The 26,260-nt window shown below is 44.4% G+C and overlaps 2 protein-coding genes across 5 annotated transcripts in view; both read right to left on the bottom strand.

Moving 5' to 3' along the window:
• Positions 1 to 15,358, bottom strand: part of RRM1 (ribonucleotide reductase catalytic subunit M1) — a 48,215-nt gene extending 32,857 nt beyond the window's left edge. Inside the window, exons 1-7 of one of the 2 annotated variants that reach the window (XM_004618221.3) lie at positions 15,004 to 15,358; positions 10,890 to 10,978; positions 7,380 to 7,557; positions 6,185 to 6,285; positions 3,521 to 3,580; positions 2,402 to 2,441; positions 1,517 to 1,679 (exon numbers count right to left, since the gene is read on the bottom strand). In XM_004618221.3, the coding sequence (XP_004618278.2) occupies positions 1,517 to 1,679; positions 2,402 to 2,441; positions 3,521 to 3,580; positions 6,185 to 6,285; positions 7,380 to 7,557; positions 10,890 to 10,978; positions 15,004 to 15,022 (650 nt within the window). In that variant the 5' untranslated portion in view covers positions 15,023 to 15,358. Of the gene's footprint in view, positions 1 to 1,516; positions 1,680 to 2,401; positions 2,442 to 3,520; positions 3,581 to 6,184; positions 6,286 to 7,379; positions 7,558 to 10,889; positions 10,979 to 14,393; positions 14,413 to 15,003 lie in introns of those variants that run through there. The other variant, XM_055142933.1, reaches the window with a different exon arrangement.
• A 4,769-nt stretch (positions 15,359 to 20,127) lies between these two features.
• The window catches only part of STIM1 (stromal interaction molecule 1), a 196,064-nt gene continuing 189,931 nt past the window's right edge, over positions 20,128 to 26,260 (bottom strand). The window contains exons 12-14 of one of the 3 annotated variants that reach the window (XM_055141676.1): positions 24,577 to 24,613; positions 23,210 to 23,273; positions 21,850 to 21,992 (exon numbers count right to left, since the gene is read on the bottom strand). In XM_055141676.1, coding sequence (XP_054997651.1) covers positions 21,985 to 21,992; positions 23,210 to 23,273; positions 24,577 to 24,613 — 109 coding nt within the window. In that variant the 3' untranslated portion in view covers positions 21,850 to 21,984. Of the gene's footprint in view, positions 21,993 to 23,209; positions 23,274 to 24,576; positions 24,614 to 26,260 lie in introns of all 3 variants that reach the window. The other 2 variants (XM_004618220.3, XM_004618219.2) reach the window with 2 other exon arrangements.

The raw sequence follows: 26,260 nt of genomic DNA, 5'->3' as shown, positions 1-26,260 counted from the left end.
GTCATTTTATATCTATTTTGCCAAAGTTATTAAGAGTACTAAATGACACAAAATATTAGGGCAATGAATAACCCAATATACTTTTTGATGATAGCATACCTATGAACTCCTGATATAAGCCAACTTGCTATATCTACCTTGTTCTTAACAGCAGAGGACTGGAATAGTGCACCCTTTCTTAGAACAAGGCATCACCTCTAATACTGTTACTCTTCCCCAAAATTTGGGAATCATCCTTAACCATATCCAAACTACCACCAAATTCTCCCATTTTACCTCCTAATTATCTCAATCGCTTATCTCCCTAATCCAAACAACTATAATTTCTTTCACCAACTACTACTACTCTAATTAGTTCTCATTATCTTCTTTCAATTTTTACTTAATTTTGGCTTTTGGGTCACACCCACTGATGTTTTGGTACTACTGAGTTATGGTACTTAAAGATTTGCTACTGTAGTCCCCTGAGAAATATGTAGTGCTAAGAATCAAACCCAGGGTTCCTGCCTGCAGAGCATATGCTTATTTTCTTTAAGTCATCCCTCTGGGTCCCACATTACCTACTTCTGTAAAAATTTTATTAGGGCTAGAAGGTAGTAAAGCAGTTGGGGTACATGACTAGCATGTTCCCAGTCTGGGTTTAATCTCTGGTCCACATGGTCCCCAGCATTGCTGGGTGCAGTCATGGAGGCCACTAGCACCACTGGGGTGGTACGGCATTTCTGGCACCACAGGACCCTAGTAGTATAGCAGTCTCAGGTCCTTTCCATAAACCACTGGTCTAGTTGGCCAAGAATTGTAGTGGGATGCCTGGACTTCCGGAGCACTCAGAAACCCCTCCCTCACCACACACACCCCACTTCATTGGACCAGAAAGACAGCTCACAGGGTTGGAGCACCAGCTTTATAGGAGGCTCAGATTCAACCCCCAACACTTCATGGACTCAAGCAGCAACAGGATCAACCCCCAAGAACAATGCCAGGAGTAGCCCCTGTGTGCAAAAGAATGTGGCTCAAAAGCCAAAAGAGAATAAAAAAAACTTTATTTTGAAATAATTCAGAAGTGCCTGGGCAGGGTGGGAAGGGAAAAAAAAAATAACTGATTTCTATAACAATTCCTCATTTAAAGTATACAATTACGAATTTTCAGTGTATGCAGAATATGCAACCATCACTATAATCTCAGGATAGCACTATCAGTATTTCTACTTTCCTCTAACTCACTTAAAACTTTGTAATAAGATATCTTTCAAAAGATTAATTCTTCTTTAATCAGTGTAGGACTAAGAGATTTATTAACTAACTTTTGTTTTGTTTTCTGGGTGACACCGGCAGTGCTCAGAATCAAACCCCAGCCTCCTTCATGCAAAGTATGCTCTCCAACCCTTTAAACCTTCTCCTGAGACCCTCCAAATTAATTTTTATGTGATGAACTGCCTAGTTTCCTCAGGTTGAAGTCAATTTCCCTTCCTAAAACCATTTCAGAATATTAAAAAGCACTACAGATGACACATACCTAGAAAGTTGTGGGCGGTTGGTACCAGCATTGAAGAGAGTCGGAGAGGCATGTGTAAACCACTTCTCAGAAAGAAGGTTGTATGTTTCAATGGCAGCATCAATATCTTCTTTGTGAATTCCCACAGATACCCTCATCAACATATGTTGTGGTCTTTCAGCCACTAGAAACAGAAGGATTTTCACATGAGGGGATATGTCAGAAAAAATAATCTAGGACGTGTACTTGAGTCAATAACATGAACATCAGAAGACAATTTATAATGCTTTCTATCAAAAGCCAGGGATCTAGCTCAGAGGTTAAATACATGCCTTACATGCATGATCCCCGGGTTCAGTCTCTGGCATCAAAATAAAATATTCCCATCAATAAGCATAACCGCTATTCATTATATAATTCATTTATAATTTTTATGCATTAACGATTCATCAAAATATAATTGTTTAAATTGTTCAAATTACAGTTAATTTGAGTTCATTTAAATAATGTAAACAGTAAAATAAATTTGTTTAAAAAGTTACTTGGCAGCTGGGGAGATTACAGTAAAGTGGTCCCGTTTTGATTCCCAGCACCAATGGCCCCCCCCCAAAACACAATGTGGGCTTAGAGGGCCCTGAACAGGCCAAATGATGACACCAAGTATTTCAGAGCCCAAGCAGAATCACATTCTTGGGCCACTGCATTGAAGAGCTCACACAGGTAGTAACAAGGTAATAAAACAATAGTAACAAGGAGTTAGACCCTGGGTCCCCAGAGCATGACTTACGAGGGCTCTCCTGCTTCCTAAAACACATCAGAGTAAAAACAGAAATGTTAAAGCTAATAGCTCAAAGCTCTACATTCAATATAATGAATTGAAAATGTAACACAAATAGGTTTCTTCACCTTTTCCATTGATCTTCAACAAATAGGACCTCTCTAGTGTCTAAAAAGAAAAGAAAACTAATTAAAAACTTCCAGAACACAATTTTAAAGACACAATGAACATTTAATATTAATAAAACAACATAGCAATCTATTTAAGTTTTCTAATTTTTAACATAGTTTTAAATAAAAAAGACCAGCATATTTATTCTTAACTAGCTTTAACTTAAAATACAATCAGAAGCGTTTTGGGAAAAATTGCATAAAAATTTCCAAAAATAACACTAAAAATAAAAGTATTTAACACCATCATCACCATTAGTTAGCAGTAATATAGTGCTTATAACATGTGTTGGCACTATTCTAAGCAACATACTCATTTAATCTTCAACAGAATGTTGCTAAAACTGTGTTATTATCATCCCTATTCTAAAGTGAAGAAACTGAAGCACAGTGAGATTAAGAAACTTTCTAATAAGAAACAGATCTAGACTCACATGGTCTCACATCATTTATGTTCTCAATACATACTGTGTAATACCTAAAATTATCTGGAAAAGCACTTGGCACACAACAGGGATTTAATAAAATTGTTCCATAGACAACAGAGTGTGAAGTAACTCCGAGAAAAAATACTAATCTGCTTCATAACTCCTCAGATTACCCTGAAGATATACTGGGAGATTCTTAAAATTACAGATGGATAAGCTATCTTTCCTTAATTCAAACAACCACCATCACCCTAACCCCACTCCAGATTCATTCCAAATCCCTTTTTATTCCCTCTATAATTAACATAATTATAAATAACAGACAAACTCCATATTTTTTAACTTTTTAATTGAATCATTGTGAGACACCATTATAAAGCTGCTCATGATTGAACTTCAGTCATACAGTGTTCCAACACCCACCCCTCCACCAGTGACATTTCCCAGCACCAGTGCACCATCACCATCCCTCCATCACCCCTCGCCCCTACCGCCTGACTGCCTCTATGGCAGGTGCCCCACCCCTCCCTCCCCTCTTCTCTCTCTCCCTCTCTCTCTCTTCTCCCCCCTCTCTCCTCTCTCTCTCCTTTAAACCCTGTGTTTCTCGATTTTAGAAGAAATTCCCATTTACTTGAACCCTATTACTTACTTTAAAGCCAAAGTAATTGTAAGAAAAATCTCGGTCATAGATTATGGCAGAATTCAGGCGCTGATGGAGGTGAAAAAGAAAAAGAACATGTGATGAAGATGACTAGATTTATTTTCATAAACTATACCTTTCAGCACTGACTCAAATTATCATCAATATTATTGTTCAGAGAAATCCATATCTAACATGTAAGATAAAGAATCCTAATTAGAAACATGGCTTTAAAGAGACTAGTACATGAAGATGTTACATTTAAGTAGCACTGTAGCACTGTCGCCCCTTTGTTCATCAATATGCTAGTCACCGCCAGGGGTGACTCCTGAGTGCAGAGCCAGGAGTAACCCCTGTGCATCGCCCGGTGTGACCCAAAAACCAAAAAAAAAAAAAAAAAAAAAAAAAACCATCAATATGCTAGAGCAGGCACCAGTAACGTCTCCATTGTGAGACATGTTGTTACCGTTTTGGGCATATCCAAGACGCCACAGGGAGCTTGCCAGGCTCTGCAGTATCAGGAGGGATACTCTCGGTAGCTTGCCGGGCTCTCTGAGAGGGACAGAGGAATCGAATGCAGGTCAGCTGCATGCAAAGCAAACACCATACCCGCTGTGCTATCACTCCAGTTTGTTACATTTAAGTAAAAACATAGTTTTCCAAAGTTTCCTTATTATGTTTATAGTTGATGAAAATAACATGAATATCCTTAAATTTTTTTAGATTAACTAAGAGTCGAAAAGTATATCACATATCTAATGCTTTCATTTAAAAATTAACCCATTTTGGGGCTGGAGTAATAGCACAGCGGGTAGGGCGTTTGTCTTGCACGGAGCAGACCCAGGTTCTATTCCCAGCATCCCATAAGGTCCCCCGAGCACCTCCAGAATTAATTCCTGAGTGCAGAGCCAGGAGTAACCCCTGAGCATCACTGGGTGTGACCCAAAAAGAAAAAAAAATTAACCCATTTTAAGTTGTACATAATATATATCATAAACATTGTCAGGGGCTGGAGCGATAGCACAGCGGGTAGGGCGTTTGCCTCGCACAGAGCTGACCCGGGTTCTATTCCCAGCATCCCATATGGTCCCCTGACCACCGCCAGAGATAATTCCTGAGTGCAGAGCCATGAACGACTCCTGTGCATCGCCAGGTGTGACCCAAAAAGAAGAAGAAAAAAAAAAACCATTGTCAGATACTAGGATTTACACTAATTCTAAGGTATATCCAGTCTCACTTTTTTCTTTCAGTTTTTAGGCTACACCAACAGTTCTCAGGTAATACTACCAGTTATGTCTACAGGAATGATTCCTGGTAGCGCTTAGAAACCATATATAGTCTTGGGATCAAACGTGAGTTGGCTGCAACGAACACATGTGCCTTAACTCCTATACAAAAATCCAGTCTTTTGACAAATTTTAAACAAACTACCATTATGATAATAAGATTTTATAACTGAATTAGCAATTGTTGGAGTTCTGTGGTTTGTTTTGGAGTGCTGGGGAATGAACTCAGGATCTCATGCATATAAGACACTCTACCACGTAATCACATCACTGGCCCCTAGTATGGTTTTTGATAGTTAAAGCCACTTGGAAAAAAATTAAAACAATTATGTACAAATGGCCATTTCAGTAAGAAAAACAGCCAGTTTCTCTGGTGCTCTCAATAATAATCCACATGTAAGGACTAGAAAAATCTGAATAAAAAAAATAAAAATAAAAAAACCCTTAAGTTTTTAAGAGTGTCTTTACTGCCAAAGGTAGTATTGAGACCTAGCTTGAGGTTTTCCTTGTAGTAATGGAGAACTTTAAAGTTAAAATTGCTTTTTACTCTTTCCAGATATTCATTGTAAGTAAATCCTATCTGCAGCAAAAGAGCTGAATGAATCTAGACATCTTTCCCCTTCTGTCCTCTGGAGAAGCTAAAGAGATAATACAGTAGGTAGAGCGCTTGCCATGCATGTGGCTGGGTTCTATTCCTGACACCCCATATGGTCCCCTAAGCCATTCCAGGAGCAAGCCCTGAGCACTGTTGGGTGTTGCCGACCTCCAAAAAAAAAAAAAAAAGAGGCACAAGTAAGTGAATACTCTGAAACTTCCTGAGCAAGTTTTCTAAAATTTTACCTGAGCTTCTTTAAAAGACTCAGTTTACCACAGTCTACTATAAGTCTTAATATACTTATTCTTCGGCCCAGCAATTTCACTTAAATGATTTATCTTGCCAATATGCTCATCTATGAGCAAAACATATACCACAGAACAGTGATTGGAGCAAAAATGGAAAATAAGGAAGCATTATTAGAGGAATTCTTTCATATATGTACTAAGAAATATATAGCTGCTAAAAAAAAAAGTGTTTTTTTTTTCCGGTTGAGCCACACCCAGTGATGCTCAGAGGTTATAATCAACTCTGCACTTAGAATTATTTCTGGTAGTGTTTGAGAGACCATTACCATATGGGATGCAGGGGATCGAAAACCTGGGTCCCACATGTAAGGCAAACACCCTACCCCTTGTACCATGTCTCCAGCCAAAATAGGGTAAATTCTTAAGTGCTTGGTATACAAATATCTCTAAGTGAAAGACAAGGTAGCAGCAAAAGTAATATACAACCACTCCAGGCATGTATACACATACACAAGTACTTTACCAGGAAAAGCTTTATACATACATCTTTATTTGCTAAAACAATATCCAATGTTGATTTGGCCACCATAGGCGAGTGCTTGCCATTATGTGGATTTATGTAGTTGTACAGGTCTTCCATCACATCTTAAATAAATAAACACAACAATCTATTCAGTATTAGGTAATCTTTAAATGGTTCTCAAACTCTTTTCCTTCACCCTATCCCTTATCAATGCTTAAGGGTATTTAATAAACACACTTATGTTCAATAAATATGCCGCACTTAAGGAAACAATCTTCCAGAGTTACAGTATCTTGGAAAAGATTAACAGGTGATTCTGATACTCAACCCCACCGAGAATTATTGGCTCAGAAAACTTCTAACGAGAAATAACTTAATTATTTTTAACCTAGCAGAACAAAAACTCAGCTTAAAATCTGAAATGTATCAACCTAAACATTTCAGTCCTGTAAATGCACATTTAGTAAGTCTTCTACCTTGCTTTTCTTCAAGAGACCATGGCATATCTGGACCTATGCACTTATGGATTAAAGTTACACACACCTAATACTGAGGCTCTGATTAGAATTGAATCTATTTTTTTTTTAAATTCCCATTCCATTTTTTGTTGACCAAGATGTGATTACTCAAGGTCGCACACCCCTGGTTACAGGGTCCATGCACTTATTATTATGCTGTTGACATACATGTTGGCTAGGGATCATATGCCTGGCCTAGGTGCTTGCACACTCTTTAGCTGTGGTGGTCACTGGAGTTATATAGTTAAGCTGTGGTGTCCATCCAGGTTGCAGTGTACCAGAGTGTGCACTTGGTTGTGATGCCAGGACTACAACCAGTACATATCTGTAGTGGAATCTGAAAGGCAGATGCTTCTGTCACTGAGCTGTCTCCAGGTCCAGGATGAATTTGAATCTATAGGTGAATTTGGGAAGAACTAATTCTTTAAAATCCAATGAAAAGGGTTATCATATTTAAGGCCCCATGGGGCAGGGGCAAAAAAAAAAAACAACCCAAAAAACCCATTCACTGACTCAGTAGTTTATGCACGTCAGCAAGCAGCCTGGAAAAGAAGTTCAGTCCCTTTTCTAACATTAATCACACATATTGTTTTGCTACAGGTGTAACTTGTTTTGCTGACATTCAAGGTTACATTCTAGTTCCGTTATCAATTTGTTGAAAATACACAACTGCTTCCAATTTTTTCTTCTAAACTCACCACTGAATACTTTCTTTGTTTCCTTGTGCAAGTTAGAGACTGCAATCCTTGCGGCCAGGATAGCATAGTCAGGGTGCTTGGTGGTCAAGGTCGCAGCTGTCTCGGCAGCCAAAGTATCTAGTTCCACAGTGGTGACCCCACTATATAATCCTTGGATTACTTTCATGGTGATCTGAGCCTAAAAAATAAAAATAAATAAGAGATTTGCATTTTCCCCCAAATCAACATTTCCATAAAACAGCAATGAAGAGGGCTAGAGAGACAGTACAGCACACTATGCCTTGCAGGCAGCTAACCCCAGTTCAATTCCCAGTATCTCATTTGAGTTCTGCTAGGTGACCCTTGAGCCAAGTCAGGAAGAGCCCCTGAGCACCACTAGGTGTGGCCTGAAAACCCAAAAATAAGAAACAACTTTGAGAGGCCAGAATAATAGTACAGAAGATAGGTATTTGCCTTACAAGTGGCGAGCCAATCCTTGGCTTCCCATATGGTCCCCCACAGCCCACCAGGAGAAATTACTGAATAGAGCTAGGAGTAACCCCTGAGCATTGCGAGGCGTGGCCCAAAATCAAAATAAAGGAAAGAAACAGGTTTGATTCCAAAACACCGCTGTGTAAGCTCAACTTTAGGCCCAGGTTTTTCTTTTTTTTTTTTTTCCTTTTTTATTGATTCACTGTGAGGTACAATTACAAAGCTTTCATGTTTGAGTTTTGGTCATGCAATGACCAATCACTCTTCACCAGTGCACATTTTCCACCACCAAAATCCCCAGTATGCCTCCCATTCCAACCCTTCCACTGCCTGTGTGGCAGAGAATTTCCACCATACTCTCTCTCTACAAATGTAATCTCTCTACGATTACATTCAATATTTCAACACCAGTCCCACCACCAGTCAAACCTGCCGAAAAGGCAATGTCAGACAATTTGTTATGGATAGCATAAAATGTCATATGGTCACGCACTCTAGGAATCCAAGATTCGTGTGTGTGTGTGTGTGTGTGTGTGTGTGTGTGTGTGTGTGTGTGTGTGTGTGTGTGTGTGTGTGTGTGTCTGGACCATGGCCGTGTAGGAGCTTAGTAAGTAGCCGGGGACAGTTTGTGGACGTCAACATAGTGTTCCAGCGAGAAGGAGAAGGGCAGGCTCCTCCCCTGTCCTGTGAGGCCTGGCGTTTGCCACTTCTGCCCCTGCATACCTGGACTTTTTGTTGGGTTCTAGAAGATGGTGGCCGCCGGGATTCCGAGGGGGCAGGTGGAGGGACAGTCCCTGCTCCCATCTGGAGTGGCCCAGTGAAAGTGGCCTATTGCAGAGACCGGAGGCATCTCTGCAGCAAACTGCTCGGTTATGAGATTTGTGTGTGTGTACTACGCCCAGTTTTATACTCACAAATGTTTATTTTCCCCAGAATATTATTTTATTAAAGTACTGTTGGACTGGAGCGATAGCACAGCAGGTAGGGCATTTGCCTTGCACGTGGCCGACCAGGTTCGATTCCTCCTTCCCTCTCGGAGAGCCCAGCAAGCTACCAAGATGATCCAGCCCGCATGGCAGAGCCTGGCAAGTTCCCCATGCCGTATTCGATATGCCAAAAACAGTAACAACAAATCTCACAATGGAGGCGTTACTGGCGCCTGCTTGAGCAAATCAATGAGCAATGGGATGACAGTGACAGTGACAAAGTACCGTGAATTACAAAGTTATTCATAGCTGGGCTTTTTACATACAATGTTCAATCAACAATCCCACCCAGGGGCTGGAAAGATAACACAGCGGGTAGGGCGGTTGCCTTGCACACGGCCCACCCTGGTTCGATTCCCAGCATCCCATATGGTCCCCTGAGCACTGCCAGGAGTTAATTCCTGAGTGCATGAGCCAGAAGTAGCCCCTGTGCATCGCTATTGGGTCACTGTGTGACCCAATAAGCCAAAAAGCCAAAAAAAAAAAAAAAAAAATCCCACCCAGTGTCAACTTGCCTCCACCAGTGTTCCCAGATTCCCTCTCCTACCCACCCCCTTCCCACCCCCAGCCTGGAATCTTGATAAGCATATTTTAAATTTGGTTATTAAAGTCTGGGTCTTACAATTTCAGTGTTGTTGACTCTGTGGTTTGGATATTTAGCTCTACCATTCCTTATCACAGCCCAGGTACCGGAATCCTTTTGACTCCACCCCACTGCTTCTCATCTACCTCTTCTCTCATTCCCCTTCACTCTGTTTCTTTCCTTTTCTTCTCTATACTCTGGATTCAAGAGTCATCAAGGCATCCCCCCCGCCTTAAACCATTGCATTTCTTCATCTAATTACTCTAAACATCACATATAAGTGATATCACCCTGTGTTTGTCCTTCTTCCTCTTATGGCTTACGTCATTTAGCGTATCTTCCAGTTCCATCCATGGTGTAGTATATTCCACACTCAAAATTAAATCTCGGAAGACACTAAGCAAGCGGCAAAACTTCACGGACACATTATTCTCCCAGCTGCAATCTCTGGGGAGGTGGGCAGGTCACCCTGCCCGCCAAAGCCCCAGGAGCCACACACACATACACCCACATATGCTGCCATGCCAATGGCCCAATTCCACTGCCTCCCAAATAAGCACTGTAGAGACGCCAAACTGTCAAAAATCCCAGGTATCTGGGTCATCAGGCTGAGAACTCTGAGGTCTTCTTGTAGTGGGGGCAGGAAACTACCCCCCAACCCCATACTTCCAGAAGCTCAAGCAGCCAGACCCACATCCCATAACCACCGCCTTGTAAACTCATGGCCCAGTCACAACGCCTGGAGTCTCTGGAATATGCAGCTTCATTTGCGGTAGTGCAACACCTCCATATTCTACAACACTGACATCCCAGTAGGAGCACATGGAATTAGATAGGAAAGAAACATAAAAGCCAACAACTGCTCAATGAACAATAATTCAGAAGGTTCAACTAGCAAGAAACAGCTTAGTAAAACTTGACTCAAGCAAGGGCTTAATGACCCATGATGAGATATAACAATTTTCAGTTTCTTTTACCAGAGTATTTTTTATAATCCAGTAGTCATTTAGTTGTAACAAGCAATATAAAATAAATTATTCTGTGCCTGCAAAGGGGCAGACTTGGGGGTGGTTGAAAAAATGGGGACAGTGTGGTGAAGGGAAGGTCACACTGGTGGTAGGATTGGTGCTGGAATACTGAATGCCTATAACAAATGTATCTGGCAAAACTCTGCAAACCAAGGTGTCTAAATAAAAGGCGAAAAAATTGACCAAAAAAAGAAACAAGTTTTTTACTTTTTGGGTCACACCCAGTGATGCTCAGGGGTTACTCCTGGCTTTGCACTCAGGAATTGCTCCTGGCAGTGCTTGGGGGACCATATGGGATGCCGGGGATCGAACCCAGGTCGGCCGCGTGCAAGGCAAACACCCTACCCGCTGTGCTATCGCTCCGGCCCCCAGAAACAAGTTTTTTTTAAAAAAATCATAAAATGCAAGTTACTCAAGATACAAAGTCATTTTATTTACTTACTGGATCAACGAATTCCATATTGAGTCCATAACAAAGCTTCTGGATTCTAGAGGTAATTTTGTCAAACATAACCCGCTCTTGGCGACCATCTGAAAAATAAAACCATGCAAAGAAACGCTTTGTTTAGAAAGTATTACTTCGGGGCGGGAAAGATACTTAAGGAGATAAGGCTCTTGGCTTGCTGACCCCAGTTTGGATATCCCAGTACCGCCAGGAATGATGCCTGAGCAGAGTCAAGAGTAAATCTAAAGCACTGCTGGGTATGGCCTACATACAAAAAGAAAAAAAAGGAACACAAGAAGGCATTATTTTTGAAATTTGTTTCTTATTAACATACAGTCAAGACGTAAATTGCAAAGCTTTGATTACAACTCAAACTTGTAAAACCCTAATTCCAATACACAGATTACAACTCAATGGCTACACTGCATTTAACTTTTCATTTTTTTAACCTTAATCACCTTGTGCCAAGTTACTCTCCTGCTAGGAAAAACAGCTCAAGATAGCAGATAAAATAGTCCTATAACTCCATAATCATAGAACAATTTTCATATGAACTGTTCCTACATCCTTAACTACAAGACCTTTGAAAATGAAGTTAAATTCTCTATTCTTTCCCTTATAGTGCTTAGCAAGATACTAGCACATTCAGAAAGTAATTGTAGGGTGACTGCCAACTACTTTTTAAATTATTAAAAGTAAAACTAACAAAAACGAGCAAATCTGCTACTATACTCACAAGCCAAAACTGCGAGAAACCCAGAGCACATTAGAAAATGAAGAATAAATAAATCTAGATATAGTTTTGTGTATTAACAAGCCTCGCTAAATGCAAGAAAGATTTTAATGGGAGATTTTAATAGCGAACCACAGGGATTACATTCTCTGAGAGAAAAATAAAGTAAGCCTTGCCTTTCTAACTTGTTGTAGAATCCATTTTTTCAACTACAGTATTTCAAAGTGTACCAAAATGCTGCAATTTTTCATCACAAGGCCACAGATGAGTCAGGAGGCGAAGCAAATGTGGGCGTTTGGAAGAGCCAGGTGCATTAGGTTCCATCCCAGCTACCAACACCTCAGTCCCACAACCCAGGTGCGCCCTCTCCCCAAAGAAACTTCAACATAGGCTTTAACCATTCCACAACCACTCAACTGATCTTTGTTAGTCTTCTGAAAGCATCTTCATTGTTCCGTATCTCACCCTTAAAGAGATCAAAAACAGGATGCTCATCTCTCACTCACAAGTTCAATAAAATAAGCACACTAAATATTTTGGTCTCACAGTTAAAATGAGGCGTAGGGAAATTCTGAGAAATGATATTCTCAAAATACTGTTAAGAGTCTCACCATCATCCATCCCTCCAGTTCTTGGCTATGCCTAAACACTATACACAACCAGATCCCTGTCTGCCTATCTACCCACCATTCATTCTAAATATAGTTATTCTTGAGCTCAAGCAACAGTTTAGTGGGCAGGACACCTGCCTTCCACGAAGCTGATCTGGGTTCGATCCCCTGCACCCAATACGATCCAGAGTCCTACCAGGAGGGACCCCTGAACACCGGAACAAGAAGTAAGCCCTAAGCAATGCAGAGTGTTGCCCATACCAACTAAAAATAAATAAATAAGTGAAATTCTCATTCATTCTCTCAGAGGAGAGCAGCACATCACAAAGCTGTCTCCCCCTCCTCCTTGTGCCAGGCTGATTTCACCCAGGCATCTTGGAGGGGGGCAGGTGTGTCCCTCTGCCTACCCCAAATGAACCCCAGTAGCCTCAAAACCTCCAGAACCCAATTGCTGCCACACTCACAGTCAACCTTCACAGGGTCATCCTAAGCCCCCCACGCATGAGAATTGCTAAAAAACTCAGGTATGTGGGACCAGTGACTGAGAACTACAGGCTCCAGGTGTCTGAGATAGGCAACCTCCTCCCATCTCCCTCCCCTTCTGGTTTCCTGGAAGTCACGCCCAATAACTGCCTCTGGGCACCATTTAAGCCCATTAATGGCCATGATTCAGAGACTCACAAATTAATCTCTGAAGAGAGAGAGCAGCATACCAGAGATGGCTCTGGACCCCAAATACTTAAAAATTTTAGAATTCCAGCAGTTCATGGCCACTTTGACAGTCGTGTGACACCTCATACTATTCATGGCAAGTAATATAAAATAAATTACTTAGCATCTGCCTAAGGGGCAGACTGGGATGGTGGTGGGAAGAGTCAAAGTAATGGTGGTGAGAAGGTGCAATGGTGGTGGGATTGAAATATTGAATGTAGGCAATTCTTGTTAACAACTTGAAAGTAAGCAACTATTGTGAACAATTATGAAAAATTTTAAATTTTTTAAAACTAAAAAAAATAAAGTAATGCAGAGTTCACGCCTGCTCCAGTCAGTATAATCAGTGGCTGAATAAACAGCAGTAGTCCTATATTAAAAAAAAATTCTCATTCATTCTTTTGAGTATCTACTCACGGGAGAGCCTATGCTATAAGCTGTGCTGAACAAAAGCCCCCATCTGTGAAAGGAAACCTAGTGGACAAAACACCCAGTCCACCACGTATCTATCAAGCAACTGCAGATTTGAAATTAACTGTATTGCTTAACAGAACATGTTTGTACGCTTCTCATTCAGTTCTCCAAACGTTATGTTCTACTTTCTTTCAAAGCAGGAAGGACCTCCTGTGTTAGTTACTACTTCACATAGCCAAGCAAAGGGCTAGCACAAAGCAGGTCCCCAAAAAAGTCTACTGGGGCACAGCCTGTTGAAAATATCAGCTCTGGACCTTCGAGATGTCCAGGCAAGATACTCCATGACATATCTCTTATCAGCAGGGCAAGGACAGTTGGTCTCTGTCCCAAACTCCCCAGGGAGCCAGGGACACCACATCCCCACACACAGAGCAAATTCCAGGAAGCTGTCTTGGTCAAGAACTCTGGTTTGCAAGCAATATAAAATAAAAACCCAGAAGATGAGAAAAGAACCAAGTGCCTGCCATGGACAGAAGTTCCATCTCTTGCCGCTCCCCAAGTGCCTACTACATACCTCAACCAACTGTTTCCAAATAACCCTTCCACAAAATTATCCATCTGGTTAATAACTCTACCGAAAACCCAACACCCTACGGTTAACTGACCATTTGGAATGTCTGCGTGGGTGTTTGTTTATAGATCACATGGGGATGCTCAGGGATCACTCCAGGGGGTGCTCAGCCACCCTGGGGGTTGGAACTCGGTGCACAAAAGTGCTAACTTTAACCCCTGTGTTACCTCTCCAGCCCCCCTGGTGAAAAACAAGGTGCCCCGGGCAGGGGAGGCAGTGGGTAAGGCTTACGCGCCTTGCACATGGCTGGCCCTTGTTCCATGGTGTCCCCTTGTTCCATGGTGTCCCCAGCACCCCTAGGAGTGATCCCCGAGCACAGAGCCAGGAGCAAAACCTAAGCACTGCCAGGCGTGCCAGGCGTAGCCCTAAAACCCCGCCTGAAATAAATAAAAGTCATTTACAAGTAAAACACAATAAGGTGCCCAGAGGAAGTTCAAGTTTCAGGGCCGGGGCAGGTATCTGGCCGGAGTTTGTTCCAATCCATCCGGGGGCAGCCGTGCAGGACACACAGCCGATTCGGCTCGACCCGGTCCGCCAGCCGCAGCTTCTCAAAAAGATAACAATAATAAGTTATCCTATGAAGCATCTTCTATGCTTTCCCCCGTTTTTCTGCCTGTGACTTGGCGACTTTCCTGGCTCCCGGTCTGTTCCCGGGCTCCAGCCGACGACCCCACCCGGCCGCGTCCAGGCGCGGGCGAAACTTCCCAGACGAACCCGCCGCCAGGTCTCCCCGGGGCGGGCGAACGCGCGCGGAATGAATGACTGCAGGGAGGGGGGAGGGGGCAGCGGAAACAACCCTCCCCCGACGACCCCCCCCCCGGCCTCGCCCACCCCGGAACCCGGTGACTCGTCGGGGGGTCGCGGGGAAAGCGCGGGGGCGCGGGCCGGGGGCGCCGGCGGGAAGCCCCGCGGCCGGCCGCGCTGGCGAGGCGGGAAGCGCGGCCCGCGGCGCGGGAAGGAGGGCGGGCGCGGCAGCCCGCGCGTCCCAGGGGCCGCTCCCCGGCCTCTCACCTCGCTTGATCACATGCATCGCGGCCAGTGGCTGAGGCGACCCCGGGCTCGGAGACGCGGCTACGGGACAGGTGGCGGCGGGACAGAGCGCGGCTGTCAGCGAGCGGAGGGCGCGGCTCCAGAAGGCGGCAGGGACCGGACTGCGGTCGGGTCCGCGCTTTGCCACTCAGCGCAGAGGCGCGAATCTCCAAACTCTCGCTCCCGCCACGGCAAACGCAAAAACGCGCGACGGAGCTTCCGGGACGTTTCGCTTACGCCACCTGGTGGAGAGCAAATCTTCGCCATGTTGAGTGTGACAAGCCCGCACTTGCGCAAGGCTCCGCCATATTTTTTTTTTTTTTTATGGCGGCGGCGGCGGCGGCGGCTAGGGCTCCGCCATATTGAGAGTGTCAGCGTTGCATTGAGCGCGGGCTGGCCGGAAGCCCACCGCTGTGGAGGGCGTGGCTAAGCCCGGGTCTGCCGGCGGACAGGGCGCGCGGAGCCCGCCGGCGTGGATTCCCGCCCCACGCCCGCGGAAGTGCCCGAAATTTGATACTCCCCTCTACCGCCCCCCCCAAAAAAACTTTTCTCCGTCAATGGATTTATGGAGTGTTTTTTGGTTTTTTTAATTGAAAGTTGCGAATTCAGTACATGAGTCAGATAAGTGGGTTTCAACATTTTCTCTCAATTTGTGGCTTTTCCTTTTGGGGGCGTGGGGGGAAGCCACACCTGGCAATTCTCAGGAGTTACTCTTGTCTCTGAACTCAGGGTTCAACCCCCACCCCCATCCCTGGGGCGCTGACTCGGGGCAAATGGGGATTGACCCTATGTCCACCGTGTGCAAGGCAAGCGCCCTGGCCACTTAACTATCCCTGATGCCCTTTAAAAAAAAATTATTAAAGCACCATGATTTACAAAGTTATTCATAATTGAGATTTAGATGTACAGTGTTCTAGGGGCCCGAGAGATAGTACAGGGGGTAGGGCAGTTTGCTTTGCAGGCAGCCTACCAGGGATGGATCCCTCGCATACCATATGGTCCGCTGAGCATGGCCAGGGTGACTCCTGAATGCAGATCTGTAAAAAATTCCAAACGAGCACACTCGGGATGGGTGATGTGATGTGTTGTGTTGTTTGAGGGCTCTCGGAGCTTCTCTTTTTCTCGGATCAGGATGGCTTCACCTTGTGCTCTCTTCTGTCTGTCTCTATCTCTGTCTCTGTAGTCTCTCCCGACCTCTGTCTCTGTATCTGTGTCTTCTCTCCAGCTTCATTGTCTTCTTGCTTCTGTGTCTTCTCCTTGCTGTGTCTTCTCTGCTGCTTCTGTCTCCCCGCCCCCCCAGTCTTGGTTTATATAGCAATCACATAGGGCGGGGACACAAAGGTGGGTTAAACATTAACAAATCAACAAAGAGGGGTAAAACCACTCCTCCAGCAGATTAACAAAATCTCATCTAAAGAGATTACTCCAGATTACTAGGAGATCCGCTCAAGGGTGGGATCCAAACAAGGGTTGTCGCTTTCTTCTTTCCTCAACTAGTAATCCACTTAAATAGTTACAGTAAATCTACTTCTTGTATTTCTAGCAGTGTCATTCTGTATGAGCACAGTAAGAGATATATCAGAGTTAAAGTTTGGTTCTTCCTGAGGATATTCACTATATATTCCAGACCACAGTCTTCAGGGGTTAGTCTTCCTAGCCCCATCAGGGTCCTAGTCTCGTCGTTACTTTTGGATCATGACAGCATTTGTCTATGACCATGTTCTCAACTTCACTGTCACTGTCATCCCGTTGCTCATCGATTTGTTCGAGCGGGCACCAGTAACGTCTCTCATTGAGAGACTTATTGTTACTGTTTTTGGCATATCCAATACGCACGAGTAGCTTGCCAGGCTCTGACTCACGGGCTCAATACTCTCGGTAGCTTGCCGGGCTCTCTGAGAGGGGCGGAGGAATCGAACTCGGGTCGGCCGCGTGAAAGGTGAACGACCAACCGCTGTGCTATCGCTCTAGCATATTCTCAACTTATAGTTGAGTATTGTGGCGCTTTGGCCTGGCCCATTTAGATGCCAGGGTAGCTCACAGATTGCCCTGGGTCCATTCTGTTCCTCGTTGGGACCCTGCTTTTGGGTGCTAGGAACTAAGGGCAACTGAGTTGAGAAAGCAGATGCCCAGGAGTAAATATTATTGGAGTCAATCAGCTCCCAAGTTACAAAGCATAATATTAACTGTCTTCTTGTGTCCATACACAAAGGACACTACTTTAAGATAAACTAAGTTCCCCACGGCAAGGCTAAAAGGACAAATCCAATGTTATCCTACACAGATCCAGGAGTAACCCCTGAGCATGAGCCTGGTGTGACCCAAAAAATAAGCAAAAAAAAAAGAGACAGAAACAGTGTTCTACTACTGATCCAACCACCAATGTCAACTTCCCTCCACAGGTTTTCCTAGATTCTCTACCACCGCACCCCACCTCCTAACCTGCATCTTGACAGGCATCTTTTCCCCTCTTTAATTAAACACTGGTTTATGAAGTTGTTCATAAAAAGTTGTTATAGGCATTCCCACACCAACCCCACCACCAGTGTGACCTTCCCTCCACTGTTATCCCCATTTTCCCAATCGCCTCCCAAGCCTGCCCCCTTAGCAGACACAAAATAATCTATTTTATATTGCTTGTCACAACTAAATGGCTAATTGAATTATCAAAAATAATTCAGTGAAAAAAACTTCGTGAAAATTGTTGTATCTCATCATGGGGGTCATTAAGTCCTTGTCTGAGGTTTTAGTAAGCTGTTCCTTGCTAGTTGAGCCTTCTGTTATTATTATTGTTTATTGAGTGTAATTGGCCTTTATGTTACTTTCCCATCTTATTCCATCTGATACTGCTCCTAATGGGATGTCAGTATTGTAGAATTTGGAGGGGTCTCACCACAGCAAATGTACTTAGTTCTTAGTACTTATTGTACTAAGTGCAACAATAAATCATGGTGTGCATATGTCTTTTCAAATGAATGTTTTTCTGTTCTGAGGGTAGATACCCAAAAGTGGAATTGCTGGGTCATATGGCAGCTCAATTCTAAATTTACTGAGAACTCTAAATACTGTTTTCCACAGGGGTTGAACTGCATGACAGTCCCACCAGCAGTGGATGAGAGCTCCTTTTTTTAACCACACCCCCACAAACAGACTGTTCCCAGTGTTTTTGAAATGTGACATTCTCACTGGCTTAAGATATCTCATTGTCATCTTGATTTGGATTTCCCTAATAAGTGACGATGAGTATTTTTTTATGTGCCTGTTGAACATCTATTTGTCTTCCTTAGATAATTCCCTGTTCATTTCCTCTCTTCATCTTTTGGTAACTTTAATTTAAAAATTTGTGTTGTTGATGATCTTTGTAATTTATATTATCTGGCTATCAACCCTTTATCTGATATGTTGAATGTGAATATTTTCTCCATTCAGCTTTTAGTTTTAGCCCATTTCTTTTTTTTAAATTTTTTTAAATTTTTGGGTCACACCCAGCGATACTCAGGGGTCACTCCTGGCTCTGCACTCAGGAATTACCCCTGGCCGTGCTCAGGGGACCATATGGGATGCTGGGAATCAAACCCGGGTCAGCCGCGTGCAAGGCAAATGCCCTACCCGCTGTGCTATCACTCCAGCCCCTAGCCCATTTCTTTTGCCATACAGAAATACTTTAATTTGTATTGTAGTCCCATTTTTTTTTTTGATTCTATAGCCTTTGCCAGTAGTATTGTATCACTGAAGACACCTTTGGAGTTCAGTTCTTGGAGGGATCTGCTTGTATTTTCCTCAGTGTACTTTTATAAGTTGGATCTTATCTCAAGGTCTTTGATCCAATTTGAATGGACTTTTCTGTAAAATGGGAGATATGGATCCAGCTTTAATTTTTTACACGTGGTTACCCACTTTTCCTAGCACCATTTGTCGAAGAGGCTATATTTATTCCTTTTCATTATCTCAGCTTCTTTGTCAAAAACTAGCTGACCATATGTATGGCGTTTGTCTTTGGGTATTCTATTCTGACCCATTGGTCAGAGTCTATCCTTAGTCCAATACCACACTGTTTTGATCACTGTTGCTTTACAGTATAGTTTCAATTTAGGTAATGAGATGCTTCCCTGTTTCTTATTTTTCGGTACAGTTTTGGCTATTTGAGGTCCTTATGATTCCACACAAACTTTATTATTGAATGTTTAAGCTTAAAGAATGTTGTCTGAATTTGGATAGGGATTACACTGAAGCCATATAGTAATTTAGGTAGGATGCTTTCTTGACAATGTTGATTCTTCTTATCCAAGAGAATAGAATATTTTTCCATTTTTTTAAATCTTCAATTTCTTTCTTGAGTGTTTTAAAGTCTTTATAGTATAGGTCTCTCACCTCTTGTTAATTCCAGGTACCTGATGCTTTTGGACACGATTTTAAGTGGGATACACTCTTTGATCTTTTTCTCCTCTGATTTATTTTTTCTATATAGGATTTTTGTGCGTTAACTTTGTAGCCAGTCACTTTTCAGTACTGGTTTATTGTTTCTGAGCTTTTTTGTAGAATCTTCAGGGTCTCCAATGTATATTATCATGTCATTTGCAAATAAAGATAATCCGACTTCCTCTTTTCTAGTTTATACTTTTTTTCTTTTTGGCTTTTTGAGTCACATCTGGTGATGCTCAGGGGTTACTTCTGGCTCTGCACTCAGGAGTCACTCCTGGCGGTGCCTGGGAGACCATACAGGATGCTGGGGATCAAACCTGGGTGGGCCGCATGCAGACACCCTACCTGCTGTATTATAGTTCTGGCCCTAATTTGGGTTCCTTTGATTTCCTTTTCTTGCCTGACTGCTATTGCAGGACTTTTAATACAAAGCTGAATAAGAATGGAGACAGTGGGCATCATTACCTGCTGCCTGATTTCAGTGTATACGTGTATACCTGGAAATATGTATATATGTTTGTCTGAAATTCAAGTGTAATTGGTATCCTTTTATCTGGTAACTCTCCCTAGAGAATGTCTGATACATGTAATTCATTTTTCACTTGATTAAGGAGAAACAAGTTTTTTATACCCTGTCTATGATTCTACAGAGGCACAAAGAACACAATTAGAGTCAAAGCCAGCAGAGGTTAAAATCTTCTACATGCTTTATTGGACTTCAAATAGTCTTATGAAATAACACAGAAAAACCCATGTGAGGGTGCCCAGGGGGTACAAGGCAGTCTATAGCCTAGCACCCTCCTAAGACCAGCCCCAGGCACCCCTACCCAAGGTCCAGAGTAGGACCCAAGGGCAAAGGCATGGCAGGGAATAGGGCAGAGGGAAAATACCTTTACAGCCATAGCAAAAACAGGTAAGGGACAGAGTTGTCTGGAGGGTGGGGTGGGGGAAAGTGGTCACACAGCCGCCTTCACCTACACCATCTTGCTTTGCCACCCCCTTCCCTAAACTGGCTGTGTTCTTTTTGAGCCTCTGGTCCAGGCTATTAATAACATGACAATGGGGTCCGACAAGGAGAGTATGTGGTGCAGGCACTTGGGAAATTCAGTTTTCTTTTTTCAATTCTAAACTGTCTTTTGGTTCAAAAGCATCAATACCCTTGCCCAGCAGCGCCAGTGCCCTGCCCCTTTAGATCCTGGTATCATGTCAGTGGTTCCTGGGCGGATCCTGAGCCCCAGGAGCTTTGGTGCTTGAGGATAGGGGCAGCACCTCGTCCAAACGGTCTTGTGGTGTTGGAGCAGAGATGAGAGAGAGGCAGGTGTGGACGACAGGGGAGAGAAAGGGTGAGTGACGAGCCTGTGACTCATCCTCCAGCTTAGAGAAGTCTCTCCCAGTCTATCCTGTAGCCTGGCCTCTGAAACTCTCAAATGACTTGTTCTCTGAGAAGGGAACTTCTCCATGGATCTCTCTTGTGGGAGACCCAGAGCAAAGTTCTCTCTGGCCCATCAGACTTCCGGAGAACAAACCTCAAATATTTAGGCCCTATGCCGGGATGTTTAAACAGAACCATCATGGGGGGGAGGGAGGGGAGGGCCGATCTGAGGCACAGGTGTCGGAGTTACCCCTATCTTCCCCACCAGCAGCTAGGGGAAGCTGGGGGAGTGGCGGGAGGGAGGAGCCTGAAAGCAGGACACGGAGAGAAACAATAAACCAAACCTCAAAATTGGGACATCAGAGACAAAAGCTGGACCCCATAGGAGGAGCTGGGAGCTGAGGGTACAGCAACTAAGACATGCACTGAAGTGGAAGGGAGTGACGACAGCAGCCCGTGGGCGGGGAGGAGGGCAGGCAGGCCATGGTGGTCAGTTAATAAATAATGTTGAAGAACCCAAGAATGAGGAGGGGCATGTATGTACAGTGCTCAGGCCCCTGGGCCAGCCCCTCCCAAGCCCCATTCCAGGGGCCAAGTAGCATGGAAGGGAGGAAGGGCAGGCAGGAGTCCAGGGAAGGACACACTGTCTTATCGCTACCACCCTCAGCCTGCCTACTTTTTAAGAGGCTTCTTAAAGATTTTCAGAATCTTCTTCCGGCCTGGGCTAGAATCTGTCTCCTCGCCAATGGAGCCATTATCCTCCTCAGGCACTGCCTTCTTGCCAGCCAGGTGGGGAATGCGTGTATTTCGGCCAGCCTGCAGGGCTCGGCTGTCCCCCATTGGAGATGGCATGTCGGGGTCTGGGGAACTGGGGCTGTGAGAACGGGAAGAATCCAAAGGTGGAGAACCACTAGGTGGGGCTGAGGAGCTCAGCTCCATCAGGCTGTGGGCCAGCCCATGGTTCAGCGCCAGTAGTGTCTTCTTGCTCTGAGCAGGGCTGTCAGGCAGTTTCTCCACCAGAGGGCCGGGGTGGATGCCCTCAGTCAGCCGCTGGCTGCCGTTGGAAGTCATGGCACTGAGAGCCTCATCCACAGCGCGGATCTGAGGAGGCTTGGTTCCCAGGCGCGGGCGGTCACTCATGTGGAGGGAGGACTCCGAATCGGAATGGGTCAAATCCCTGCAAAGGAAGCCAGGGCAGCATACAGAGGGGCAGAAGAAAGTGGAAAAACAGAGGGGTAAGATGAGAAAACAAAAACAGGCAGGAAGATGGGGGTGGCAAAATGGGTAAAGGAGAGAGAATAAGATGAACAGGTAGTTGAAGAAAGGAATGAAAGACAGGAGGAAAGGAAGTACATCACACGTAGAGGTTGAGCAGAGGCAAAAATAGGGAATGGGGAGAGATAAGAGATAGAAAATGTGAGATTGGGGAGAAAGAAAAGCAAAAGGAGAAGGTAAAAATAAGGGCCAGGGAAGAGAGAAAGGAGAAAGTAATGGGAAGAGAAAATGAGACAACAGTAAGAAACAAACAAATATAACTCATCCTATCTGTCTGGCACAGGGTTTTCCTCGTACCTGAGCCTGATGAATGCCCAGCTGCTAAACTAGTACACCCACAGGTCTAAGCCCCACAGGCATCCTTCTCAATAAAAATCTCCACTTTTTCATACTTGGCTAGATGTTTTTAGGACCCTAAACTAACACAACCCACATATTGCTTCCATGCTTCCTCCCCCACTTGCCCCTATTCTGCCTAGACTACATCCTACCTACCCGGGTCAGGCCTCCAGGGACAGGGCACATGCAGCGAGGGGGCCTGATGCAGGCTCAGGAGGAAGGGTTAGAACAGCCTTGCAAACAATCCCTCACCCAAAAGGCCAGGATACCGCCTCTTTCAAACCCTCTCACAGGATTCAAAGGACAGGGGAGGGATGGTGTCACACAGAAGTGTTTCAGACTTCATACCAAATTCTCCAGAAAGGGTGGAGTCTTTGCAGAGTTCTGCTGGCAGAGGCTGCAGAAAAAGGAGCAGGTTGCGGAAGAACCTCACTCCAGCAGTCATAAGGTCTGTTTCTGTGTCCTACGGCTTCCTGTGACCTCAGGCAAGTCATCTAACTTGGTTGGCCCTCAAATTTAGCAAATGAAGATAATACCAATTCACTTTATCTTGTGAGACTGTTTGGAGGACAAATATTGGCAAAGCACATAAAAATGCAGAAATATCATGGAGGAAGTGTCACGGAGAAATGCAGAAGTATCGTGCAGGAGGTCTGATGAGGCCTGTCAAGCTGGAAGGCCCGTCTGTGGGCCAGCCAACAGAGGCTTCTTTGCAAGGCTGTGTTACAGGCACTGCACACTGGACATGCACACACAGAGGCTAGTCCAGAAGTTCAAGACCTTCCAGGGAACTGGCTATTCCTAAGAAGGCCAGGAAACAATTCCAGATGCCACTCCTCTTGCTCTAGAGACAAGAAAAATAGATATAGAGGCCCCTGCTAATCTTTCCACCGTGCTTCTACATTGTACATTCCCCCCAGCCTAAAAACCCATGACGGAGGCAAGGAGAGGGCTAAGGGGAGTGTTCAAACATCCAGGTCAGGCTGCCAAAGGGAAAGAGCCGTGAGTGAGAAAGGAAAAATAAAATATCACAGGACTTGGGGGGGGGGGGAAAGAAGCTATGGGCAAAAGTAAAGGAGGGCAGTAGGCTCCTAAACCAGGCAAAAGCTGGAGGTTGACTCGTGGCTACTGCAGTGTTCATTCTTAGTAGGTAACAACGATCTAGGTGCCCTACCTTCGTGAACCCCATAAAGGTTCATGGGCCAAACCCTCCTGGAAAAAGGGGGCAGCAGACAACAATTTCAGTTACAGCTTTCATTCTAGAAATATTATTTTACTCACATACTTTAATATTTGCCAATATTCTATCTTTTATTTGATTTCATAGATATGATGCTGCCATTGCTTCTATTTAAATATGCCCTGGTTTCGCAAAGCCCCAAAGATGATCCTCTCCATATGACTGCCATTTCCACATACATATGAACTAGCAAGATGCCAAGGAAGTTCTGGGGAGCAGCTACAGGGACCTCTAGACTAAAGAGGTATGGATCCTCAGAGCCTACTTTTTTTTGCCACACCCAGTGGTGCACAGGGGTTACTTCTGGCTCTGTGTTCAAGAATTATTCCTGGTGATACTCAAAGGATGATATGGGATGCTGGGGATCAAACCTGGGTTGGCTGAGTGCAAGGCAAACACTACCCTCTGTGCTATCACTCTGGTCCCAAATACTATTATGGTTTTTTTTGTTTATTTGTTTTGTTGTTTATTTTTTAGGTCATACTCAGCAATGCTCAGAAGTTACTCCTAGCAGTGCTCGGGGAACCATATAGGATGCCGAGGGTAAAACCCAGGTCGGCTGTATGCAAGTCAAACACCCTACCCACTGTACTGTCTGTACTGTACCAGACTCTAGCCTCCAGAAGCCTGTTTTTTTAATGCTAAGGAAGACAGATCGAGAGACTGGGGTCTTCCCAAACTCAATTATCCAGGACCACATGCCATTTTTTCCCTTCTAACAACTGAAAACTAACACTTCCAAAGCAAGGGGGAAAACCACGCAGAAGGAGACCTGGGTAGATATAAGAGTGGAAAAAACAGCCCTCTGAGGCCAGGTTCTTAAGAGACATTCTTAAGAGACATTCAGGCCTGTGGTATCCCTCCCCAAATGCTAGACTGCCTTGGGCTCCCATCCCAAGCTACTAACCTTACTAGAGAGCCTGTTTGCCTTTAGAGACGATCCTCTGGTGCATGGTGCAAAAGAAAATTAAGCAGTGAACAGGCCAGGTGGATGCAGGTACCTCCCTCCACCCTCCCTCCCACTGCCCTGTTTGGACCTTGGAGCATAAGATTCACAGCACCCCCTAGTGCCCCGAAGCCAAATAAGTCCTTCAGTATTGGGAGGCGCAGTCTCCCTGTGGAAGCTTTCAGATGAAAATGAAGATGGAAATGAAAATGAGCAGTTCTGCTGAATGGTAATGCTAGTAAAGGCAGTTCCTTTATGAAAGAGAAGCAACACCCCCAGGACAACCATCCAGAGGGAGGCAGGACCAAAAGGAATCAGTAAGTTGGTAAGCAGGTTGCCATTCAGAGTTCCAAACAGATATGGTGAAAACTTCAGAGATGAGAAATCCTTCTAGAGGAAGGGGCTTTCTGAGGGTCACCTAAACTTGTTCCTGGCAGGCAGGAGCACTATGAGCCTACCCTTGAAGTATTAGCCAGGAAAGTCATTGCAGCTGCCAGACAAAACTGCAGGAAAAAGCCTTTCGACAATTCTTACAGTGTTCAATGCCTTTTAGCTGTGTTTCCCCAAGTGAGCAGTACTGGCCCCAGGAGGCAGGGGAACAATTTGTGGGAACAGTAGTAGACGTCAGTGCCACAGGGAGGCGCTTTCTGTTTCCTGGCTTAAAGAGGGCAGATCTGCAGTGGGATTACTGAGTTAAATTTGTTTGTTTGTTTTGGGGCCATACCTGGCCATGCTCAGGGGTTACTCCTGCTCTGTACTCAAGAATTACGTCTGGCGGTGCTCAGGGAACCATATGGGTTGCCAGGGATAGAACCTGAGTTAGTCATGTGCAAGGCAAACAGCTACCCACTGTACTACTGCTCTGGCCCCCCGTTTGTTTTTTTTCTTTCCAAACAGGGGCAATAGGCCAAATAAGCTTGGGAACCTCTACATTAGCAATTCATCTTCTTATGGGTGCTACTCCCTCCCACCAGCAAATATGTAATTTTCTAATCACATATATATATATCATAGTCTCTTGAATCCCCATGCTTCTGAATGTACTTCCTCTGCCTAGAATACACTTTGTCCTTCCCTGCACACAAGGTGTTAGCACAAACGTCATCTCTTCTGAGCAGCATATTACCCAGGGACACACAGTTAGTCACTCCCTCCTTCGTAGCCTTGTAGCACTTATCAAATTGTTCCATAATTATTTATGTACCTCTCCCAGACCAGACTGCAATTCTTTTCTGTTCTGTTTTGTTTTTGTTTGGAGGTCACTCCTGGTGGTGCTCAGGGTTTACTCCTTCCTGGCTGTGTGCTCCGGGATAACTCCTGGCAGTACTCCAGGAACCATATGCAGTGTCAGGTATCAAACTGGGGTCAGCTGTATGCAAGGCAAGCACCTTAATCCCTGTACTATTTCTCCAGCCCCCAGACGACAATGGATAACTGGGATTGTATCTTATCATCTATGAATCCTCATGCACAGCAGAGTCTGGTACTGGAGAAGTATCAAACCTTTTTGCTGACAGAGTAAAGGAAGTGAGAACTCCACTGACGTAACCGGTGTAAGGTATAGTTTAGATAAAAGTGCTAGAAGGCCATAAGGGAGGAAGTTACTCATTTTTGGGGCCAGAAAACCCCAAACACAGAGAAATGA

This window comes from Sorex araneus, chromosome 6 (genome assembly GCF_027595985.1).
Source record: "Sorex araneus isolate mSorAra2 chromosome 6, mSorAra2.pri, whole genome shotgun sequence".
In the NCBI taxonomy this organism is placed as follows: Eukaryota; Metazoa; Chordata; class Mammalia; order Eulipotyphla; family Soricidae; genus Sorex; species Sorex araneus.
The sequence above is the reverse complement of the archived record's forward strand: the minus strand, read 5'-3'. Positions and strand labels throughout refer to the sequence as shown.